Source organism: Phymastichus coffea, unplaced genomic scaffold, assembly GCF_024137745.1.
Source record: "Phymastichus coffea isolate CEN01 unplaced genomic scaffold, Cenicafe_Pcof_1.1 PCOF00003, whole genome shotgun sequence".
Taxonomy (NCBI): domain Eukaryota; kingdom Metazoa; phylum Arthropoda; class Insecta; order Hymenoptera; family Eulophidae; genus Phymastichus; species Phymastichus coffea.
Window position 1 is genome coordinate 1,239,854 of NW_026706814.1, and position 19,231 is coordinate 1,259,084.

Consider the following 19,231-nt stretch of genomic DNA (forward strand, 5'->3'; position numbering starts at 1 on the left):
TCTGGTTTCATGTAAGTGCGGCGATACTGCACTCAACACCAGTCCTTATATCAATAATGGTTTTGAAGTAAATCGAAGAATAGTATTTACAATGAGACTCTTAGGCTTGGGTTTGAAGGCGATTAATTTATTTGCTGGCTAGATTGACTTTGGAAGACTGAGTAAAGGTGGATATGATTGAATACTCGAGCATATTTACGATACGTCGAGAATATATTTTCGGCAAAGTTGCGAAATCGCAGTTGCAGAGGCAAAGAAACTAAACGAAGATAATTCAAGGCCTCTTTTGACTCAATAGAATTAGAAAAATTCATTTTATAGATAAACGGATATGGCTTCTTATACATATAACCCTATTTTTATTTAATTATTGATATAAGTTGTTAACACTAAACCTACCGTCATTTTTTATATACCTATTTCTACTGAATGGTGATCAAATGAACTCTTTTAAAATAAACAATTATAGTCTTTTCCAGCTGATTGTAATTAATAGCGAATTTAGCATATACTATAAACATAAAATAATTATTATATAATAATTAAAAAACATTTATTTTTCGGACTTTCGGAGCGGTCATTTGAACGCTCTGATAGGTTTAATGTTAAATATAAAATGCACTGACATATAAATTATGTTATATTTAACATCAGCATCGTTTTATATACCCATAAGGTATACATAAGAATGTGTAGGATTTGTTAATATGAATTTTATAAATTAGATGTTGAAAAAATTTATCTGTAACAACTCGATAGCCCCCATTAACTCAATAATTCTTACACCCCCCCCCTGCATTTAAAAACAATATTTTATAATATTTTTTTTTAGTCCATGCAAAAATGGAAGTTTTTTATATCTGTAACCTTTACCTTCAATATACAAGTGCCTCGGCGACATCAATAGATACTTGCTTTATGAATTGTACATTCTCAGATATTTTGTTCAAAATACGATTTTATTAATAAAGATATTTTAATTAACAATGAGATTTGATGGTTGAATTGACTATTTACAGATGAAGCTAGATCGGAAGCTACATTTCGTTATACTGTCGAATGTGTTTCTAAAATGAAAGATTCTCAACTCTCACTTCCTTGCTTCGTACGAAACCTTCCATGGAAAATAATGGTGATGCCAAGATCTAGCCAAACCCAAGAACGTCAACCACAAAGATCTTTAGGTTTTTTCTTACAATGCAATGGAGAAAGTGAGTCGTCTTCATGGAGTTGCTATGCGGTTGCAGAACTTAAACTGCTATCCTGTAAAGAAGGGCAAGAGCCATTTAGCAGAAGTAAGTTAAAATCTGATTGTATATTAGAATTAATGCTTTAATGTTTATATTTTTTCCTCATTAACTGTATCGGTTTTATTTCGAATCAGCTCAGGTGAAACATAATACAAAACATTATTTTTTAAACAAAACCGAAGTCCTTACAATTATGGATTATAGGTCAGGTAATTTTGTCAAAATAAAAAATATAATTAGGTACAATTCGATCGTTATCGTTGACTGAAAGTATTGCGTTCTTTTACCGTGTATGATTTTTCAAGCAACATAAAGTTCTGCATATCAACTAGAAACTTCATCGTGAAATCCTGTAAAGAGAAGGTGGCTCTTTTTATAGACTATAACAGATTATAGTAAATTAGTGATAATGTGGTTAATATTTATGCGGTTAATAGCGATAATATTTGGAATCTTCAACATTCGACCACACTTGAGGTAGTATTTCTTTATAAGTTCGTTACAAAATAATATTGCAACTCAACAGAAAAAATTGATTCTCTGTTCACTGGTCTGGAATACAAACTAAAAACTTAATCTCTCGTACAACTACTAAAACTAAAAAAGTTATTTTACTACGTGCCTGTACGATGGTAATTTTCACTATTACTTTGATCAAGCAACAAAATAAATATACTTAATTTATATTTTTCACCAAAATCTTATCAGTGTGTTTCTGGCTATTATACGATAATCTATAGTTGCTGCCCTATCACTTGCGAATATTAACCTTTTTATATGGTTAAGTCTTGCTAGACAAGTAAGTCCAACAGCTCATGTTACTCTATAGTGGAAATGTTTCTTTATTTTGTATATTTGTTATACATTTTGTCGTGCATGGTTTAGCATACTATACATACTTGCCCGCACGGGCAGCCGTGAGTAATATCACGAAGCGAGTTTCGTCGCCGTGTTCTTACCTTAATAATCACGGTGCGGTCATCCTCGTACGGATTCCCTGTCGATTGCGCTCGGCGGTGTTGTCGTCTACTGTTGTTCTATGCGGGGAAAATGCGTCTTGACTCGCTTACAAAAGTGGTGTTCTGAAATCGCGGCTCCAGCCAATATATACATTTGTGCGCAAAGTAGGATTAGATACAGATTAGTCAGTGAAATGGTGTCGAACTTTAATATTTTGATGGTAGCTCTGAGGCTGATTTATTTTACTTCATGATTGCCGTAATTACAACGAATGCCGAATCTCCTAGAAAGAAGAAAGGAGCTGTACATGCATATCAAGCACGGATGCTGGTCAGCCTACCTGTGACCTGTCGTCCTTCACTGAGTAGCTCTTTGGACCTTCGTTCTTTCCTCACGTATCTGAAGGGTACCCCGTCGTCACTTTTTCAAAAACCAACTTATTTGTTATGAGACCAAGAGCCGAAGGTCGTGATCGGGTGGCCTCTGTTCTGTAGCATACACACGTGCATATAATGTCGACGTGCGTGCCAGTCGATGCTGCCTTTGCGGGCATGATCAGTGAACTGATCGATACGTGTGATTTTTAACAGTTCTCATTACAAATTCTATATCAAAATATTTCAAAATTATAATCAATTTTGTGATATTAAATTAATTCAAAAGTTTTTTCAGAGTTTTAAATAAAAAAAGTTTGATTATAACAACTTTTGTGTAACCAGTTGTTCATGGTTTGATATCGTTATTCATTATTTTATTGATTAAATAACATGTAACGGTCCTACTGTGAGCTAGTTTATTATGTTACTGAATTACTGCAACCCGTTAAACTCATCTATCTGTTTACACCAATTAGTATATTAAACGACGCCACCTCACCTATTATTTGATTGTCTTAGTACGAGAGTCTAATTTCATGACCATATAAGGAGCGTGACATCACAGACTGATAGATATAGATATAATAGTTTTTGTTATTTTAATAAAATATGTTAATTAGACGTAATTTTGATATAACAAAACATTTCTTATATAGATTTTAGTACATAGATTTAGATTATAATAATACGAATTGCGTTTGATTATTAAATAATAATGAATTTCAATATGCAAAGTTAATTTGTTTATTACATTATAAATATTAATTATTAGAAAAATACGAATACTCCATATTCAAAATAAATATCCAAGAAACATGAGTAAGAATTGGTCTCATTAATAACAGTTTAATAATAACTGTTATTAATAAATAAATAATCAATAATTTATTTAAACATTAAGTCGTATATATAACGAAAGCGTTAATTTTATACGTAATACTGATAGCTTTAGAATTTATAAATCTTAAATAATTAATCTAGTAATTGCGTTATAAGATTATAGAAAAAACCGTTACAAATATGAAAATTTGTAATAATTCAAATGCTATTAACTAATTTGAATATTTCTTTTTAGAAATTACTTCTAAAATTAATAAACGATAAAGTTATGTAAAAATTAATATTGTTCTATTGTAAATATTGTAATATTGCATTAATTAACTTTATTAGTTAATAACTTTTGACTATACTATTTGTGATAATTGTAAATTACACTAAATCGACCAATAACTAATTTTGTAAAGTTTACATGTGTTGAAACCTTAATATTGATGTTTATTTACTTGTAAATTAAGAAAATTCATTTCTCAAAATTCGCGAATATTTCTCGAAGATTCGAAAACTTCTCAAAGAGAACACTCCTGCGAAAATAGGCGGGAAAATCTGTGTATAAATTGCTCATTATTGCACAGGCTGGTATTTACTCCTAGCCTTGCAAAATGAGCGCATAAGATTGAATAAACTTGGCTAATACCTAAGTTCTTTCTTTCATTGTATTTCATGCTCAATTCATGCTCAACTTATCGAACATTTCGCGCTATAAGAAACTTGGGCTGAATTATATCCTTTATAAGGAAAACTTTAGCTCTGCTAATGGGACAATTCGCACCATAAGAAACTAGGGCATAGTCTGACTTTCCTTGGAACTTTACTTATATTTACATATACTTGATTTATCGATTCATTTCATATTGACAATTAAAGTAAATTTGAAAAGAAATGAATTCTTACTCATTAACGCAACAAGACCACGAGAGTACGAACTATTAATTATATTTAAGTGATGCGAACGTCACAGACAGTTAGTCTGATCCTGTAAAGTCAGTCCAATGCTTACAGTCACTCATATTGTTTTTGTAGCTTCTTAATAAAACCATGTCTATAATAATTTGTGTCTCTCAAATTATTAATTATCAACAAGATCTATTTTATTAATAAGAGTACTACGCATGAGTCTATAGTATACAAGGATCCTATCGAGCTAGCGTATAGCGTGGTATAAGTCTTTAGTATGCAAGGCCTTATCAAGCTAGCGTTTACAGTACTTACAGACGTAGCGTGGTCTATAGTGTGCAGCATGCGGGGCGGCCCTATAAGGTTGGCGTCACTGAGTGAGGCTCTATCGAACTATCGTTTAGTTTGCAGTAAACGGGGAGAAGCCCTAGAAATGTAGCGCTACTTATGAATTGGAGAGAATTTTTTTTGGTTGAAGATAATGATCTCCTCTTTTATAAATAGAATAAAACTGTTTGCTGAAAATCGTTTCTCTGTTTGCTTAAAAATAGAAAATCTTTAGGGTTATCAGTATTATTATTATTATTAGTATTATTTTTCGTTATCATCCACATCTTATTATTTTAACACAAGATGTTACATCTATTGATATGCAGATGCGCTTACAGTTTTGTCAATGGACACAACGAATGATTGCCAATGATCCCGATTTTTTCGATTTATGTTTTCTGATGAAGTGAAATTTCAAGCAACGGAGAGTTCAACAGACATTAATTTCACTATTGGTCGGATGTCAATACCTATTAGCACAGGCAAATCGATAACCAAATTCGCTGGGAAATGTATGCTGTGAAATTGTAAACGGATACCTCAGAAGTCCCTTTTTTTCGATGCTAATGCGAATAGAAATAATTTTTTACAGTTGCTGTAACGGGGTACGCATTTAATATGTGTGCTACGTCGGGCACGAGTTGCGGGTTCGCTTTGTGTATGTGCGCAAATGAAGGCGAGCTGCGTGAACGTTGCTACTGCGCCAAACAATGGTGCACACTTCAGCGGCGCTCGGTTAACTTTTAGAAGGTTGCCCGCACGGGCAATCGCGAGGGTCTTTTCTGCGGAAATCCTCCTGCTGCTACCTTAACTTGGGCGTAGGTACTCGTCTCCGGCCGAAGTCCGCGTTGTTTGCCACTATTACTTTATTCGTTAGGCTCAGCCTCGCTCGGAGGTATGTGGGATAGAATTCAACTAGTTGGAACTGGGCGCGAAAGCAGGAAGTCGTTTTGTCATCACGAACATACCCATGAGGGAAAGGGATTCTAATGTTGGGTCATTCAATGATCACATACAGATTTACGTATCACTAAGGCGTCCTTTATTATTTCGTTATCTCTGTATAAGTTTTGGGCCTGCGCTGCTATCACGATTTGTGACGTGGCATATACCGGCATCGCCATCTTGTTCCCTGCCGCACATGAGTCTTGTTTACTCACTTTCGCTACGACAAAATACGCGCGATCGCCTTTTGTCGTTTTGCGATCGGCGATTTTATCTAAACGCGCGAAACTATAAACGCGAAGCTGGCCAGGTTATCTTACGAGAACAGCTCTTAATTACACAGGCGCTCAAATTAGCCTCGCTTTGAATCCTGGTCTCGCTGGGGAAGTTGCCGATATCGAGTTGGGCGTCTGCCGTATCCCTGGCGCGCGTCTTCTCAGTATGCCCTTCACTTCTCAGCTGATGTCCCTCACAAAAACTGCTGCACACTTTTTAAACGTGGGGAAATGTTCGCGCTCCGTAGGGACCACAACCGTCCGCCACAAGTAGCTATCCTACACTGACTTTTTTCGCTATATCTATGTCACTCTTCCCGCGCAGAATGCATCCTCAACTCATGCCCGGCCGGTGCTGCCTCTCGCGGGTCGTCGTCCTGACGAGATGAGAGCGCGGTATAACGTTCATCGTTACATTGCTTAGAGGCCACCTTCAGTTTTTCTCGAAGAAGTAGATTTAAATACTAGGTTACAACTAGATGGATTTAAATGTGGTTACAACTAGATGGAGTTAATTTTCTTTAATAGTTCGAGAATTCCTTAATGTACATTACAGCAACAGGTGGAATGGACGTACTGGACCTAAGGATAATGGTATATATTGACCAGCAAAATCTCCAGATTTGACGTCACCCGATTTTCACTTGTGAGGATACTTGAAAAATATTGTTTATTAACGCCCAGTAACTACAAGAGAAGACATGATTGAAATAATTCGAACAAGCTGCCGAAATATCCCACGAGAAGTACTATTAAGAACAGTTGATGCATTTCATTGAAGAATCGAATCACGCATACAACAAAATGGAGGTATCTTTGAGCACCTACGCTAGATTTCTAAAAAAGTCTTGTAGAAGTTTTGTATGTAATAAATGCACCAAAGGCGTTCTTAACAAGGAACTTTAGTTGAATCATTTGTGTAACCTTCCTTTCTTTTTGTTTGAGCTCAGGTTGACAATGAATATGTCAGTTGACATGCAATTCGCGTCACAAAAATCACTTCAACACAAAAATCACATTAATCAAAATTTTTAGCAAATTTTACCTTTATTTTAACTTACTAAGATCATGAAAAAAAAAACATTGAAAACGTTGTGCCTATCAAATCCATTGTCAAAACTAGTGGTTTCTATTTAAAAAAATCACTTTGCCCTTGAAATGACCTTGAAAGTCGTTGTCAAGACCTAAACTATTTTGACAGTCAGATGGCCCCCGTTATCCTGAACATCATTTGCCTCAACTTTTTTTTTGTATAACGCCACTTTCCGAAATATTCTGGTGGATCGATTAAAATAGGACACCCTGTATTTGTTAGAAACAGAAAAAGAGAGAATAATTATTTTGTATTTCTTTTTTGTAACAAAGAAACAAATTTTGCCCACTTCCTGTAGAGCTTCTACAAATGATACTTCATTGCTTACGAGTGAATAGAGATCAACGTAGGCATTGGATTAAAAATGATTATTCTAATTGTGATAATGGTATATATTTAATATTAATTAATATCCTTAATTTTGTGACACGGCCCTGGTCGGAATAGCCAGCCCTGTCTGGCTCGCTCTCTCTCTGTCTCACGGCTCGCTCCTTCGCTATGACCCTGGCGAGCGTGGTGAAAATCAAGAACCGATTCCGATGCTTGTACACCGCTTTATATCAGAGCCAATATCTGAGCCAGGTATCGTTATTGAGAGCCAATTAGGAGCGAGAGCGGCTGCGGCAAGATGAAGAGAGATAGATGCGTCGCGTGTAACGAGTGAGTGAGCGCGAGTAACCCGCGGCGATCCGCTCGTGAGAGCAAAGCCGCCGGTGTTGCTCGAGCGGGCACACACGTGGTTAGGGAGAGAGTTCGAGCCGAGATCTTGAGAGAAAAAGATAGACCGTGACAACCGAAAGCGCACGCGCCATAAGAACCCGAATAGTCTAACGAGGAGACAAAGGATCGAGACGACGCTGAACAGATTGCGACCAGGAGAAGATTTCCAATGACGCCCAAGGCCTTAAGGACTTCATCCCAGTCTACCGTCAACCTGCCTGCAGTTCCAACAGCAGTTCCTGCCAGCAGCCATCGTCAGGTCAAGTCGTTTCTCTCTCTCTCTCTTTATTCTCTCCTTTAAGTTCCTCTCAATCTATTGTACCGTGCCCCCGTGCGTTTTTCCGCACGAGCGAAGGCTTGCGGCCACAGAGGACGACGCGTAAATCCACGTCGCCTCTCTTTATAATTACGAAACGTATTGAGTAATACGTTCCATTATGTTATAATTATATTTTACGATTAAGATTTCGCTCTCGAGAATTCCGTTCGGATATAGTAATAAAACACTATAGCTAGCAGTATTCGTGTGCGCGATTCTGTGAGAATGAGCGGCAGAGGCTGATTCACGCTGCGGCAGCATGCTACGACAGCATGCTGCAGTCAGCATGCTTAGCTAGGTAAGACAAACCGATACGAGAAGCGTAAACGTCTAAAGCATATGTGCGAGAGAGAGACGGAATGCGAGGGACAAAGGATATATAATAAACCGTCGAAAACAACGACCAGAGATTAGTCAGTCAGGACTGAGTGCCAGAGGAACTAGGCCGCATTATAGAATTTATCTCGCCGACTAAAATATAAATCGAGTTTGATTTGTCCGTGTTATTTGCCGTGATTATTTTAGTTAATTGAAAGCTTCAGTTCAGATTACGTTAGCAGAGTCTTAGTGTTAATAAAAAGCCAAAGAAAGACAGCAATCATACAGGCAATTTGTTCACGCCATTAGGACCAAGAAAATATATTAATCCACTGTATCAAGTGGACACATACATATACACGCATACATTTGACGGACCATACAATCCGCTTAAAAACAAAAGGAAGGAAGACCATATAAATAAAAAACAATAATAATACATAAAGGACCGAACGCCAATAACTTTATTAAAAAAAATAAGTGAGTACCATATTGTTTATAGATAATAGACAACGCGAGGCGAAGAACACGCATCTATATATATATATATATATATATATATATATATATATATATATATATATATATATATATTATCTTTCTATTTTCGCTCTATCATTTATTCATGTACTTGAGCTTTATAAAATATATTTTATAAGTACTATTAAACGCGCTTAAGTATATCCATATGCTTCTCCGTTATTGCTTATTATATATATAACCGATTACGGATAGATATATACGAATACGTCCGATTGAATATCTTACGATTGCGGTATCGGAAGCCCGGATTCAAATCTACGAAGACCTCGTTATTGACGCGCGAACGGGACGGGGTGCCCGAGATCCTCACTGCCGCCCGAGTCAAAGACCGCTCGGCTGTTGAAAGGCCTTCGTACGGGACAAACTCGCCTCGCGCGAGTTGTCACCCATCAACTGGTAGCAGAGCGTGGTTACTTAGGCTTTACCTTTTCCCTTTTTCTCGCGTTGATAAAATTTTAATAATTTAGTGAATAACTTCTTAAAATTAATACATATTGATTAATATATATTGATTAGCACGAGTATTAATGTAATTGGTATTAATAAACTATACGTGTTGATTAATGTGTAATATATAGTATTACATAGTGTTAATATATGTTGTTGCGTATTAATTAATATTAATACATATTAATTGATCCGCCGTCATTATCATTATTATTAATAATATTTTTTTTCTCATATCTCATTTATTATTTTACCTTCATTTTGTATAATATTTACGTTATATTTAATTATAATTGCGATTGGAAAAATATAATTTCTTTCCAGCGCTGTACGAAACGCGATACGGGTGAATAAGACGTTCGTTTCTGAGCAGGCTAAAGCCACGGCGGAGACGTGGAAAATTGTTTTTTTTTTTTTTTCACATGATCGGACGCTCAGGAATTCGGTGGAGTCTAGTTTTTTTGGTCGCGTAAGCGTAATTAGAGTTTTCGCTTCTGAGACCGGGTATGTCCTTCTTCCGTTCCCACATTTCGTGCTTAGTTGACGGAATAGTATTGGCAACGTGATTCTTTTGCTTAAAAATATTTGAAAGTTGTAACGAGTCGATTTGAACCTCGCGCCTTTTCACATTTGCGTGTGTGCGTATGTGGATTCGTTGCGGATTACTGCGCATGAGCGTGAGTTAAATAAAATTAACGAACATCATGGCTTGCTCGCTTTGTTCGATCTGCCGTCCCGCCAACGTAACTGCACCTCGTCGCGCTTGCCGCTGTCTCCGAAGTGGGATCCATGGCAAGGTCAACTCCGAAATTGTCATCTCTGTGATGTAACGAGGTTGGAAATCATCATCTCGGAGCAAATCATCAATGACAGGCATCGGAGGGTTATGTGTCTAGTTTCGTCGGGGCGTTTGAATTCGTTGTTCTCATGGGATCCTCAACGTTCACAACGTCATCGAATTTGTTAGTGATACAAGAAATAACAACGGTATTACGAATAACCAGCGGACTTTGTTAACGTAAACGTAAGCATTCATCGAATTGAGCTCAATTACTTTGTATTAATTATTTCAACGAATTATAGGATAGTAAAACTATCATAAACTCGCAATCATCACTCCACGCCAAAGAAAAGGAATTAAATTTATTCGCAATTGAAATGCGAATATGTAAATAATGTATGAATATTGTGTGAATGTAGTTATGATCATGTATGAATATTGTATGAATGTGGTTGTGATCTCGTATGTATGTATTTAGTTTAAGAGGTTTCAACTATTTAAAATAATGTATTATGGCCAAAGGAAATACTATGTTTATTATTTCAATAATCCTTCCTTCTCGTCGTGTGATTCGGGAGCTTAAGGAATTTATGCTCTACTGACTGTGAAAAGCCATTTTAATTACGAGTTGTCTTTTTAACATATATAATTTTACAAAGTCGAAACGCGGCTTAGCAAAATTCCTTTGGGATATTATTTTATGAACGATCGTTTAAAATTTGATGTGCGCGTTTGCGAAATATTTTCTTCTGTGAAATGGACGAATTTATTTTTTATTATTCTGTTGTAATAGGGGATTGATACTTGGCATTATTCCGTACCATCCTGTTATTAAAATTTCACTTAATTATTTTTACTTTTATTTTTATTACTAAACGATAGGTATATATTATTAATTAATAATAATAATTAGTATTTTATTAATAATTATTATTTGAATAAATTATTATCTTGTTAGAAATTATTATTATTATAATTTTCTTTATTGACAGCGGAAAATTTTATTGTATTATCGCCTTTATTTATTTATTGTCTACAATATTAAAAAAAAAATAATAAAAAGGATCCTGGGCCATATATACTCCGTAATCCACTGCGGAAAAATTTACTGCGACCTTATATAAAAACGAAAGCAAGATAGAAATATACATAGGACTATAAGCGAAATGGAGTCGGCTACCTTACAGTTATTGACTAGTATGTCAGCCAGCTTTTTCCTACAAAACATAGTACAAGGAATTACGGAGTTTGATGGAAAAAATGTACCGCTTAAAGACTTCATCCAGGATATTCGCAATGGAAGAGCATTGATAACAGATTCACAGGAACAAAATTTTGTCCGGTTAATAATTGCTAAACTACGAGGACCCGCACGTGACTGCATTTATGGAAAATCCATTAAGGCAGTTGATGACTTAATCAGGATCTTAAAGGAACGATTTGCACCTTGCAAAGACTTCGCTTACTACGATTCCAAAATCCATAACCTGCGTATAAAGCAAGGGGACACTGTTGGGGACTTTCACGATAGGATAAACATCCTTTTGAATTGTGCACAGAATGCGCTGAAAGAAGAGCTCGGAGAAGAGTACACTGAGACGATGATGACTCCAATGCGCAACTCAACTATTAAGACTTTTATAGATGGATTGTCAAAAGAAAATGGAGACTTAGTGGACATTAACCCATTAAAGCCCACGCTAAGACTGGTTGAGATAGCGACAAACAAACTGTGCTATCTTTTGCATAAGTGAAAAATAAAATATACGTATTTTTTTTTATGTTATTTTCAATTGTTTATAACAAATTATTTAAACAAATTACAAAAAAATTCATAATTATCAAAATCTAAATGTGGGAATCGATTCTGGAGGTGAAATCAAGACGAAAACCTATATAACACTTTTTTTTCAGAATTCAATTTGTTAGTGTAACATAGGAATAAACAATTGCATGTTGGGGAGAAAAAGTGACCATGTCAAGTCCCAAGCAAAATCTATCTGGAATAGTAAAAAATAAACTGTGCTATCCTTTGCATAAGTGAAAAATAAAATATATATATTTTTTCTTATGTCATTTGCAATTGTTTATAACAAACTATTTAAACAAATTATAAAAAAATTTATAATTTTCAAAATCTGAATGCGGAAATCGATTCTGGGGGTAAAGTTTAGACGAAAACCTATATAACACTTTTCTGTCAGAGGCCAATTAGTTATTGTAATGAAGGAAGAAACATTCGGCCTCCTGAGAGTGTTTCAAAAAATCGTATAAAATGAAGCTAATTATTGTATTTATCCATCAATATTGGCATGAATTATTGTAAATATAATCGGTGGGATTGAATTATTGTTCATTGCCATGTCCTTCTTTATGACTTTTGCAAACAGGCATAGAACATTTCTCACAATACCATTCCGTTCTTGTCCGACATGTTGAAATTCCACATTTCCTAAGACTCCCATGTTTCATCACGTGTTCTTGGGATGAAGTTTCACTCTGTTTCTGTCGTTTGGGGGGACGTTTGGAAGATAACTTGTCAATATAATATTCACAAACTTCTTGAACAATATCTTTGGAACCTTTTCTTTCGTCTGGATGTAACTTATTGTAAATCACTGTAGCGTTTGCTAAGGATGCTTGGATGAGCCGTAATACAAGGCACCATGTCCATTTCTTACTTCGAATTGTAGGCATCAAAGCATTACAGTGTTGATCATGTAGATCGACGCCACCCATGTGTTCATTATACATAGAGAAACAATGAGGAAAAAGAATAGATTTTTTCGATGATTCCTGCCATCTCTGCATTTCAACTTTTGGTTCATTTCCATATTTCGAAGAGAGAATCGATACTGGCTTTGAGTCCATAACTGTAATATAATTCAATTTTGAATTCACTTCATGCATTGAAATAGTGTATCCTCTTTTAGCTTTTTTTGGCATTTCGACTTTCACTTTCACACGATTATGCCGAACAGTTCCTGTCGCCGATAAACCATTTTTTTTCAAATGAATCATAAGATCTGGGTTTGTGAAAAAGTTGTCAAAATAAATATGATACTTTTTCAGTTCTTCTCTCTGTGTTTTTTCTAATAAATTCGAAAGTAACTTTATCACCACTCTAGACCCTAAACCAACGGCAACTAAAGGATTTCGTTCATCGATTCCTGATTTACCAGTGTAAATATCAAGATCATATATATACCCATCAGAAGAACAGACTGCCCATTCTTTTATTCCAAATCTAATGGGTTTATTCCTTATACATTGCTTGATACCAAATCTACCAAAGTATTTTACCATTATCTCATCTATTGATAAATTATAGTCAAAGAAACCAAATTGCATACAATTCTCACGAAACATATCATACAGAGTTCTAACCTTCCAGACTTTATCATTTTGATCAGTTTCTTGAAGTTTATAGAATCGTATGTTCTTTTTTATGGCAACGAAATTATTTCTAGACATAAGTTCCGCAATTACTGGACACTGAAGTATTCGCTTTTTTGACCAGTAATCACGAATACTTTTTCTAGAATTGAAGATAGTAATCATTATGATTGTAATAAATTTTTCTAGATCATCCATACATAAATCAAAATGATTTTCAGAAGTGGCTTCAATGATATGGTTTTTCATTGATTTCGAAAAGAAAACCTCAAACAACTCAAAAGCATTTTTGGATTGCAATGATGAAATAGGTGAAATATTGAAGTTGCTCTCGACATGCGGAGAAATATCATTCAAAGCATCATTTTTCCAACTGTACTTATGATTCGGTTCCAACAATTTCTGAGTACTTGTGTATGTACTTTTAACATGTTCGTAAGAACCTGATGGTAATTCATTTGATAATGTATCTTCATTTGGATCACCGTCCGAATCTCCATCTGAACTTTCATATTCATTAGGAATGAATGCTATATCAATATGTTGACCTTCATCACTATCAGAATCTTCAACTAAATTTGGTAGATCGCTAATTCTCCATCTCGGCATTATCAGTAACGTTACCAATTTAGAACAAAATAAAAACTAAAAGTTTTCCGAAATTATTATTTCAAAGAATAGATCCAATGTATAAATGTTTTCAACCGTTAGCCCGCCACTCAAACGTGATCTCTAACACGGAAGGATTTACGAAATGAAATAAACTTATCCAATTACAGTATAAGATCTCAAAATTTATCAGTAAAAAATACTGATATGATTCCAGATACCATGTGTGAGAATGAAAACACTTATTTGTCAATAGTTTATTTCTACATAAAGATATCAAATTGAACTCTGACAAAAAAGTGTTATATAGGTTTTCATCTCAATTTTATCCCCAGAATCGATTCCCGCATTTAGATTTTGATAATTATGAATTTTTTTGTAATTTGTTTAAATAATTTGTTATAAACAATTGAAAATAACATAAAAAAAAATACGTATATTTTATTTTTCACTTATGCAAAAGATAGCACAGTTTGTTTGTCGCTATCTCAACCAGTCTTAGCGTGGGCTTTAATGGGTTAAACAGCCTAAAACCTTGGAGGATGCTTATAAAGAAGCATTGCGTATAGAAACAAGAAATAAGTCAAGGGCAAGGCATGGGGAGTCGAACCCTAACAAATGGACAAATTTATTGCGCAGCCTCAATGTTAACTTCGTATAAGACCAACAAAATGATTAAGTGGAATAATTAGAGGACGAGTGGGAGGAATTACCCGCGGAAATTTAACAGTTGTTCGTACAAAGAAATAATGGACAGCAGTCGTATACGAATAACCAAAATAACCAAGGACAGCAACCGAATCGATTTCAAGGGCAGAGACCGTACCAAAATAGAAACTAGAAGCCTTGTTACAAAAATTACCAGGATAATGGACCGCATGCAGGATGGCTATATAACCCAGATACAGAATCTTATCATCATCCCTCTGGAAAACTCTATGGAACAATAGCTTACGACCAGCAGCAAAGAGGCGAGCTTAGACCTAATCCAAAGTACCAGTAACAGAATAATGCAAATAATTTAAACTCGGATGGGGCTCGCCTAGCAGCGAATGGAACGGGCCCCTGTCAGACGTGCCGCCAGAACCAAGACAAAATTCAACATCAACAACCGAAGGCGAAGACGATGTTGACCGACATTCAGGAAGAATCAACGTCCGAAAAACCGGGAGTGCCTCCGGCAAAAGTGATGACGATACTAAGGAATCCGCAATTGTTAATGAACCAGTCATCGCAGTTGCCTCAAATTGGGGACTTGGCATAGGAAATAATCATATCTATGCGCCAACAAGAGTAAGGTTTCGCATACCAGAGACCTGTCAAAAGTGGACCGTGTTCATGGTTGATAATGAATCAGCCGTGAACTTAATTAAGTTTAGTGCATTAAATTGGACTACGAGGTTTGATCCGAGGGAGGTCACTACCTTGAGCGGTATTACAGCACACACCGTTCCGACCATAGGTACGGCAATATTAACCATTAATTGAAAATCCGCAAAATTTCACATAGTATGGATCAATTTTCCTATTGAAGAGGATGGAATGTTAGGCAGAGATTATTTGATCGACACTGATGCAGTGATTTCGTATTATCATAACAGCCTAATGGTAAATAGTGATGTAATGAACCCGATACCGTTCTTACCGAATGATGTTCCCATTGACCGACTACAAGATGATCTGATACAAACAATGAGTATTAGAGCTCGTGAGGATGAAATGTCGGATATTCAAACTGCAGTGGACCTAGATAGAGGAATAGAACGACTGGCTTTTAAGGAAAGCGCGACTAATAAGATTACAGATAGCAAAAAGAGACTGGCGGTTAGCACGGTACGATATACATTAGCACCAAGGACTCGTCAAGTTATACAGATTAATTTGCTGAATAGTAAACTGTTTCTTGGGGTAGGCATAGTCATTAATGATCATGAGACCTGCAAGATTATGGCTATCAATACCTATGAGAGAGAAGTAACCATAGAAGTGGACCCAAAGGAAATTATTCCATTTGAATATTACAAATCGGAATTCTCTAGTGACACGAATTCAGATCAGAAAGGTAGCCTTCAGGGATCACGGGCTATGGATCAACCCAAGAAACGGTGTAATCACGTATTGCAATTGATTAAAATAGGACATCTTAAGTCGCATGAACTCAAGAGTATTAAACGCTTATTGAAGAAATATCCGAATGTGTTTTTACTCCCTGGAGAACCTTTACCATGTACTAACTTGATAGAACATGAAATACATTTAGAAAACAGTGGTGTACCAGTTAATACCAAACAGTATAGGCATCCTCCTGTGCACCGAGAATTTATATCGGAGCAAATTAAAAAACGCTTAAGGGAAGGAATAATCGAAGAATCTAACTCACCTTATAACTCGCCGCTCTGGATTGTCCCTAAAAGCCCGTCGAGTGATGGCACACCAAGGTGGAGGATGGTCATCGACTTTAGAGAATTAAATAAAAAACTATTGGTGATGCCTACCCTTTACCGAATATTGCTGATATTCTAGATCAGTTGGGAGGTTCGATGTATTTCTCGACGTTTGACTTAATCAGTGGATTTCAACAAATTCCCTTAAGAGTTGAGGACAGGGAGAAGACGGCATTTTCAACTTTTGATGGATATTTTCATTATATCAGAATGCCGGAAGGACTAATGAACGCGCCAGCGACCTTTCAACGAATGATGAATGCGTTGCTGCGAGGACTGTTGAACGTAGAAATGTTAGTGTATTTGGATGACGTGATAGTTTACGCTAGGAATTTACACGAACATGAAGTTAAAGTAGGGAAATTGTTTGAAAGACTTACCGACGCAGGAATAGTCTTACAACCGGACAAGGTAAATTTCCTACGTCGAGAAGTGAAATTCTTGGGACACATTGTTAGTACGCAAGGAGTTCAGCCGGACCCTAAATTGGTTGAAGCCGTAAAAAAATTTCCAACGCCCAATGGAATGAAAAGTGTCAGATCTTTTCTTGGACTCTCCGGATATTACCGTCGGTTTATCCAGGACTACTCGAAGATAGCCAAGCCTCTCAGTGATTTAACGAAAAAAGACCAAGCATATAACTGGGGACCGCCACAGGAAGAGGCTTTCGAAAAGCTGAAGCGGATGCTTTGTGAGGCTCCTATCCTAGCTTTTTCTGATTTTGAGAAGACCTTTACCTTAACCACAGAAGCTTCGGATTACGCAATAGGAGCGGTTTTATCACAAGAAGTGGATGGTCATGAAAGGCCTGTAGCATATCTTTCAAGGTTGTTGAATAAAGCGGAAAGAAAATATACTACCACGGAAAAGGAGTGTGTTGCAGTTTTAGACGCAATGAATAAGTTTAGACCTTATCTCTTATGCAAAAAATTCACCCTGATTGCTGATCATGAACCTTCAAACTTTATGCATAATCGCAAGGACGCAGGACAAAGGCTAATGAGGTAGATGTTTAAATTCACAGACTACCAATATACATTCAAATATAAACCCGGAAAATCAAATTGCAACGCAGATGCACTTTCAAGGAACCCTATTAACCTGCAAGAGTATTTAGACGAAAAAGTTCAGAAAGAAAAGGAGCTGAATGAAAATATCCCGAAGAGTCAGGTAATGATGCTAAAGCATAAGACTGAAAGAAAAGAAACAGATGAGAAAGAGAAAGTAGAGCCACGGGAATCGATTGGTAAACGAAGGAGGGCTCATACTACCTCGAATGAACCAAGGACGAAAGGAAGGCTGGTTGGGGCCAAGACAAATAAAGAGAAACCAAATTTAGATCACAGTACCATTGCTGAAAGAACCCGAAGCAAGAAGTCTGTGAAACCCGCAGAAAAAACTCTCCGACTACCGAGTGAACCCAGACCTGGCATTTCTAAACTAAAATTAGAGGTTGAAAAAGGGACCAAATTAGACAAGGATAAACACTTACCCAAGGGGCTAAAGGTGTTACGAAAGACGACATCGGATGCGGCAATCGATGAATCCGTATTGAAAACTGGTAAATCGGACAAGGAAACCTCGACTAAAGTTACAAAGCGGGAAGGAGTAACGTCGACTGATGAATCTGCTATCGAAGTTGCCGTGAAAGAGGTCGATAGCAACGTGTTCGTTAAAGATTCGTCTTTTGGACAATATCTGCCGAGTGGATGACACAAACGGGTACAGGATATTTTAGATCGATTGGAAAGGGAAAACATTAGCGGCAGTGTTTCGGTTTCTGATAGCGAGGTCGGATTGAAACAGGCCAGCTCCTCTCGGGGACCCTTGTTATCCTCAACTAGGATGGAGGATAAAGATCCGAAAAATGTCCAGGACAGTACGGATGACAGACCCCCGATAGAAGATCCGCGACATAGTGGGCTGAGAAAGGTAACCGAAACGGAAGGGGACAACTCAAGTGATGAAGTTCAGAGTGATAAATCGGAATTTACTGAACGAATAGAGCTAGAAGTTAGTGGACCTCAAACCAGCGGGAACTCTGGAGAAGACGATGAATTATCAGAAAATGAAAGTTCTACTAAAAGATGCGAAGAACGAGCCCCGGCACAGAGGACTAGTTTATCGGCAAACGAAGTGTGGGAATCGGCAGAAAAATTCGAAGCCAGTTTGCGAAGACATAAAAGTTTAGATAATGAATCGTACTATTGGGACGACATGGGCTTTGCGCGAGACAACCGAACCATAGAAATGCCTTCTCATTTCTCAGATAGAGACGAGCCCCCCCAAGAACTACAAGAGACACTATGGAGGCTTGACCCATATAATGAAATAAATGATTCTGATGAGGTAATGGCGAATAGGATAACGAAGCTAGTGGAAGATTCGCAAAAATTAATGGAAATTCACCTAGAACACGATAGTGGCTCGGACACAGATCGCCCGGATGAAGATGAAAATCAACGTCTCTCGGATAGAACTAAGGAAGAAAGTCCCAAAAGAATTAAGGAACCTGAAGAAACCTTAAGGCAGCCACGATATCGAGAGATATCAGTAACCCCAACTATTAATACAGGAATACCGGGAGCTAGAAGTACTCCTATGGTTAAAGGACCTCGACTTATGGTAAGATTCGAAGGGCTTGAGGGTATACCCGAAGAGTCAGATCCTAGAAACAAGAGCCCTGTGGA

At 36.7% G+C, this 19,231-nt stretch overlaps 1 protein-coding gene across 1 annotated transcript in view; it reads left to right on the forward strand.

Moving 5' to 3' along the window:
• The window catches only part of LOC131665443 (ubiquitin carboxyl-terminal hydrolase 7), a 957,589-nt gene that overhangs the window by 144,735 nt on the left and 793,623 nt on the right, over window positions 1-19,231 (forward strand). The window contains exon 4 of the mRNA XM_058937325.1: window positions 1,020-1,295. Coding sequence (XP_058793308.1) covers window positions 1,020-1,295 — 276 coding nt within the window. The remainder of the gene's footprint in view (window positions 1-1,019; window positions 1,296-19,231) is intronic.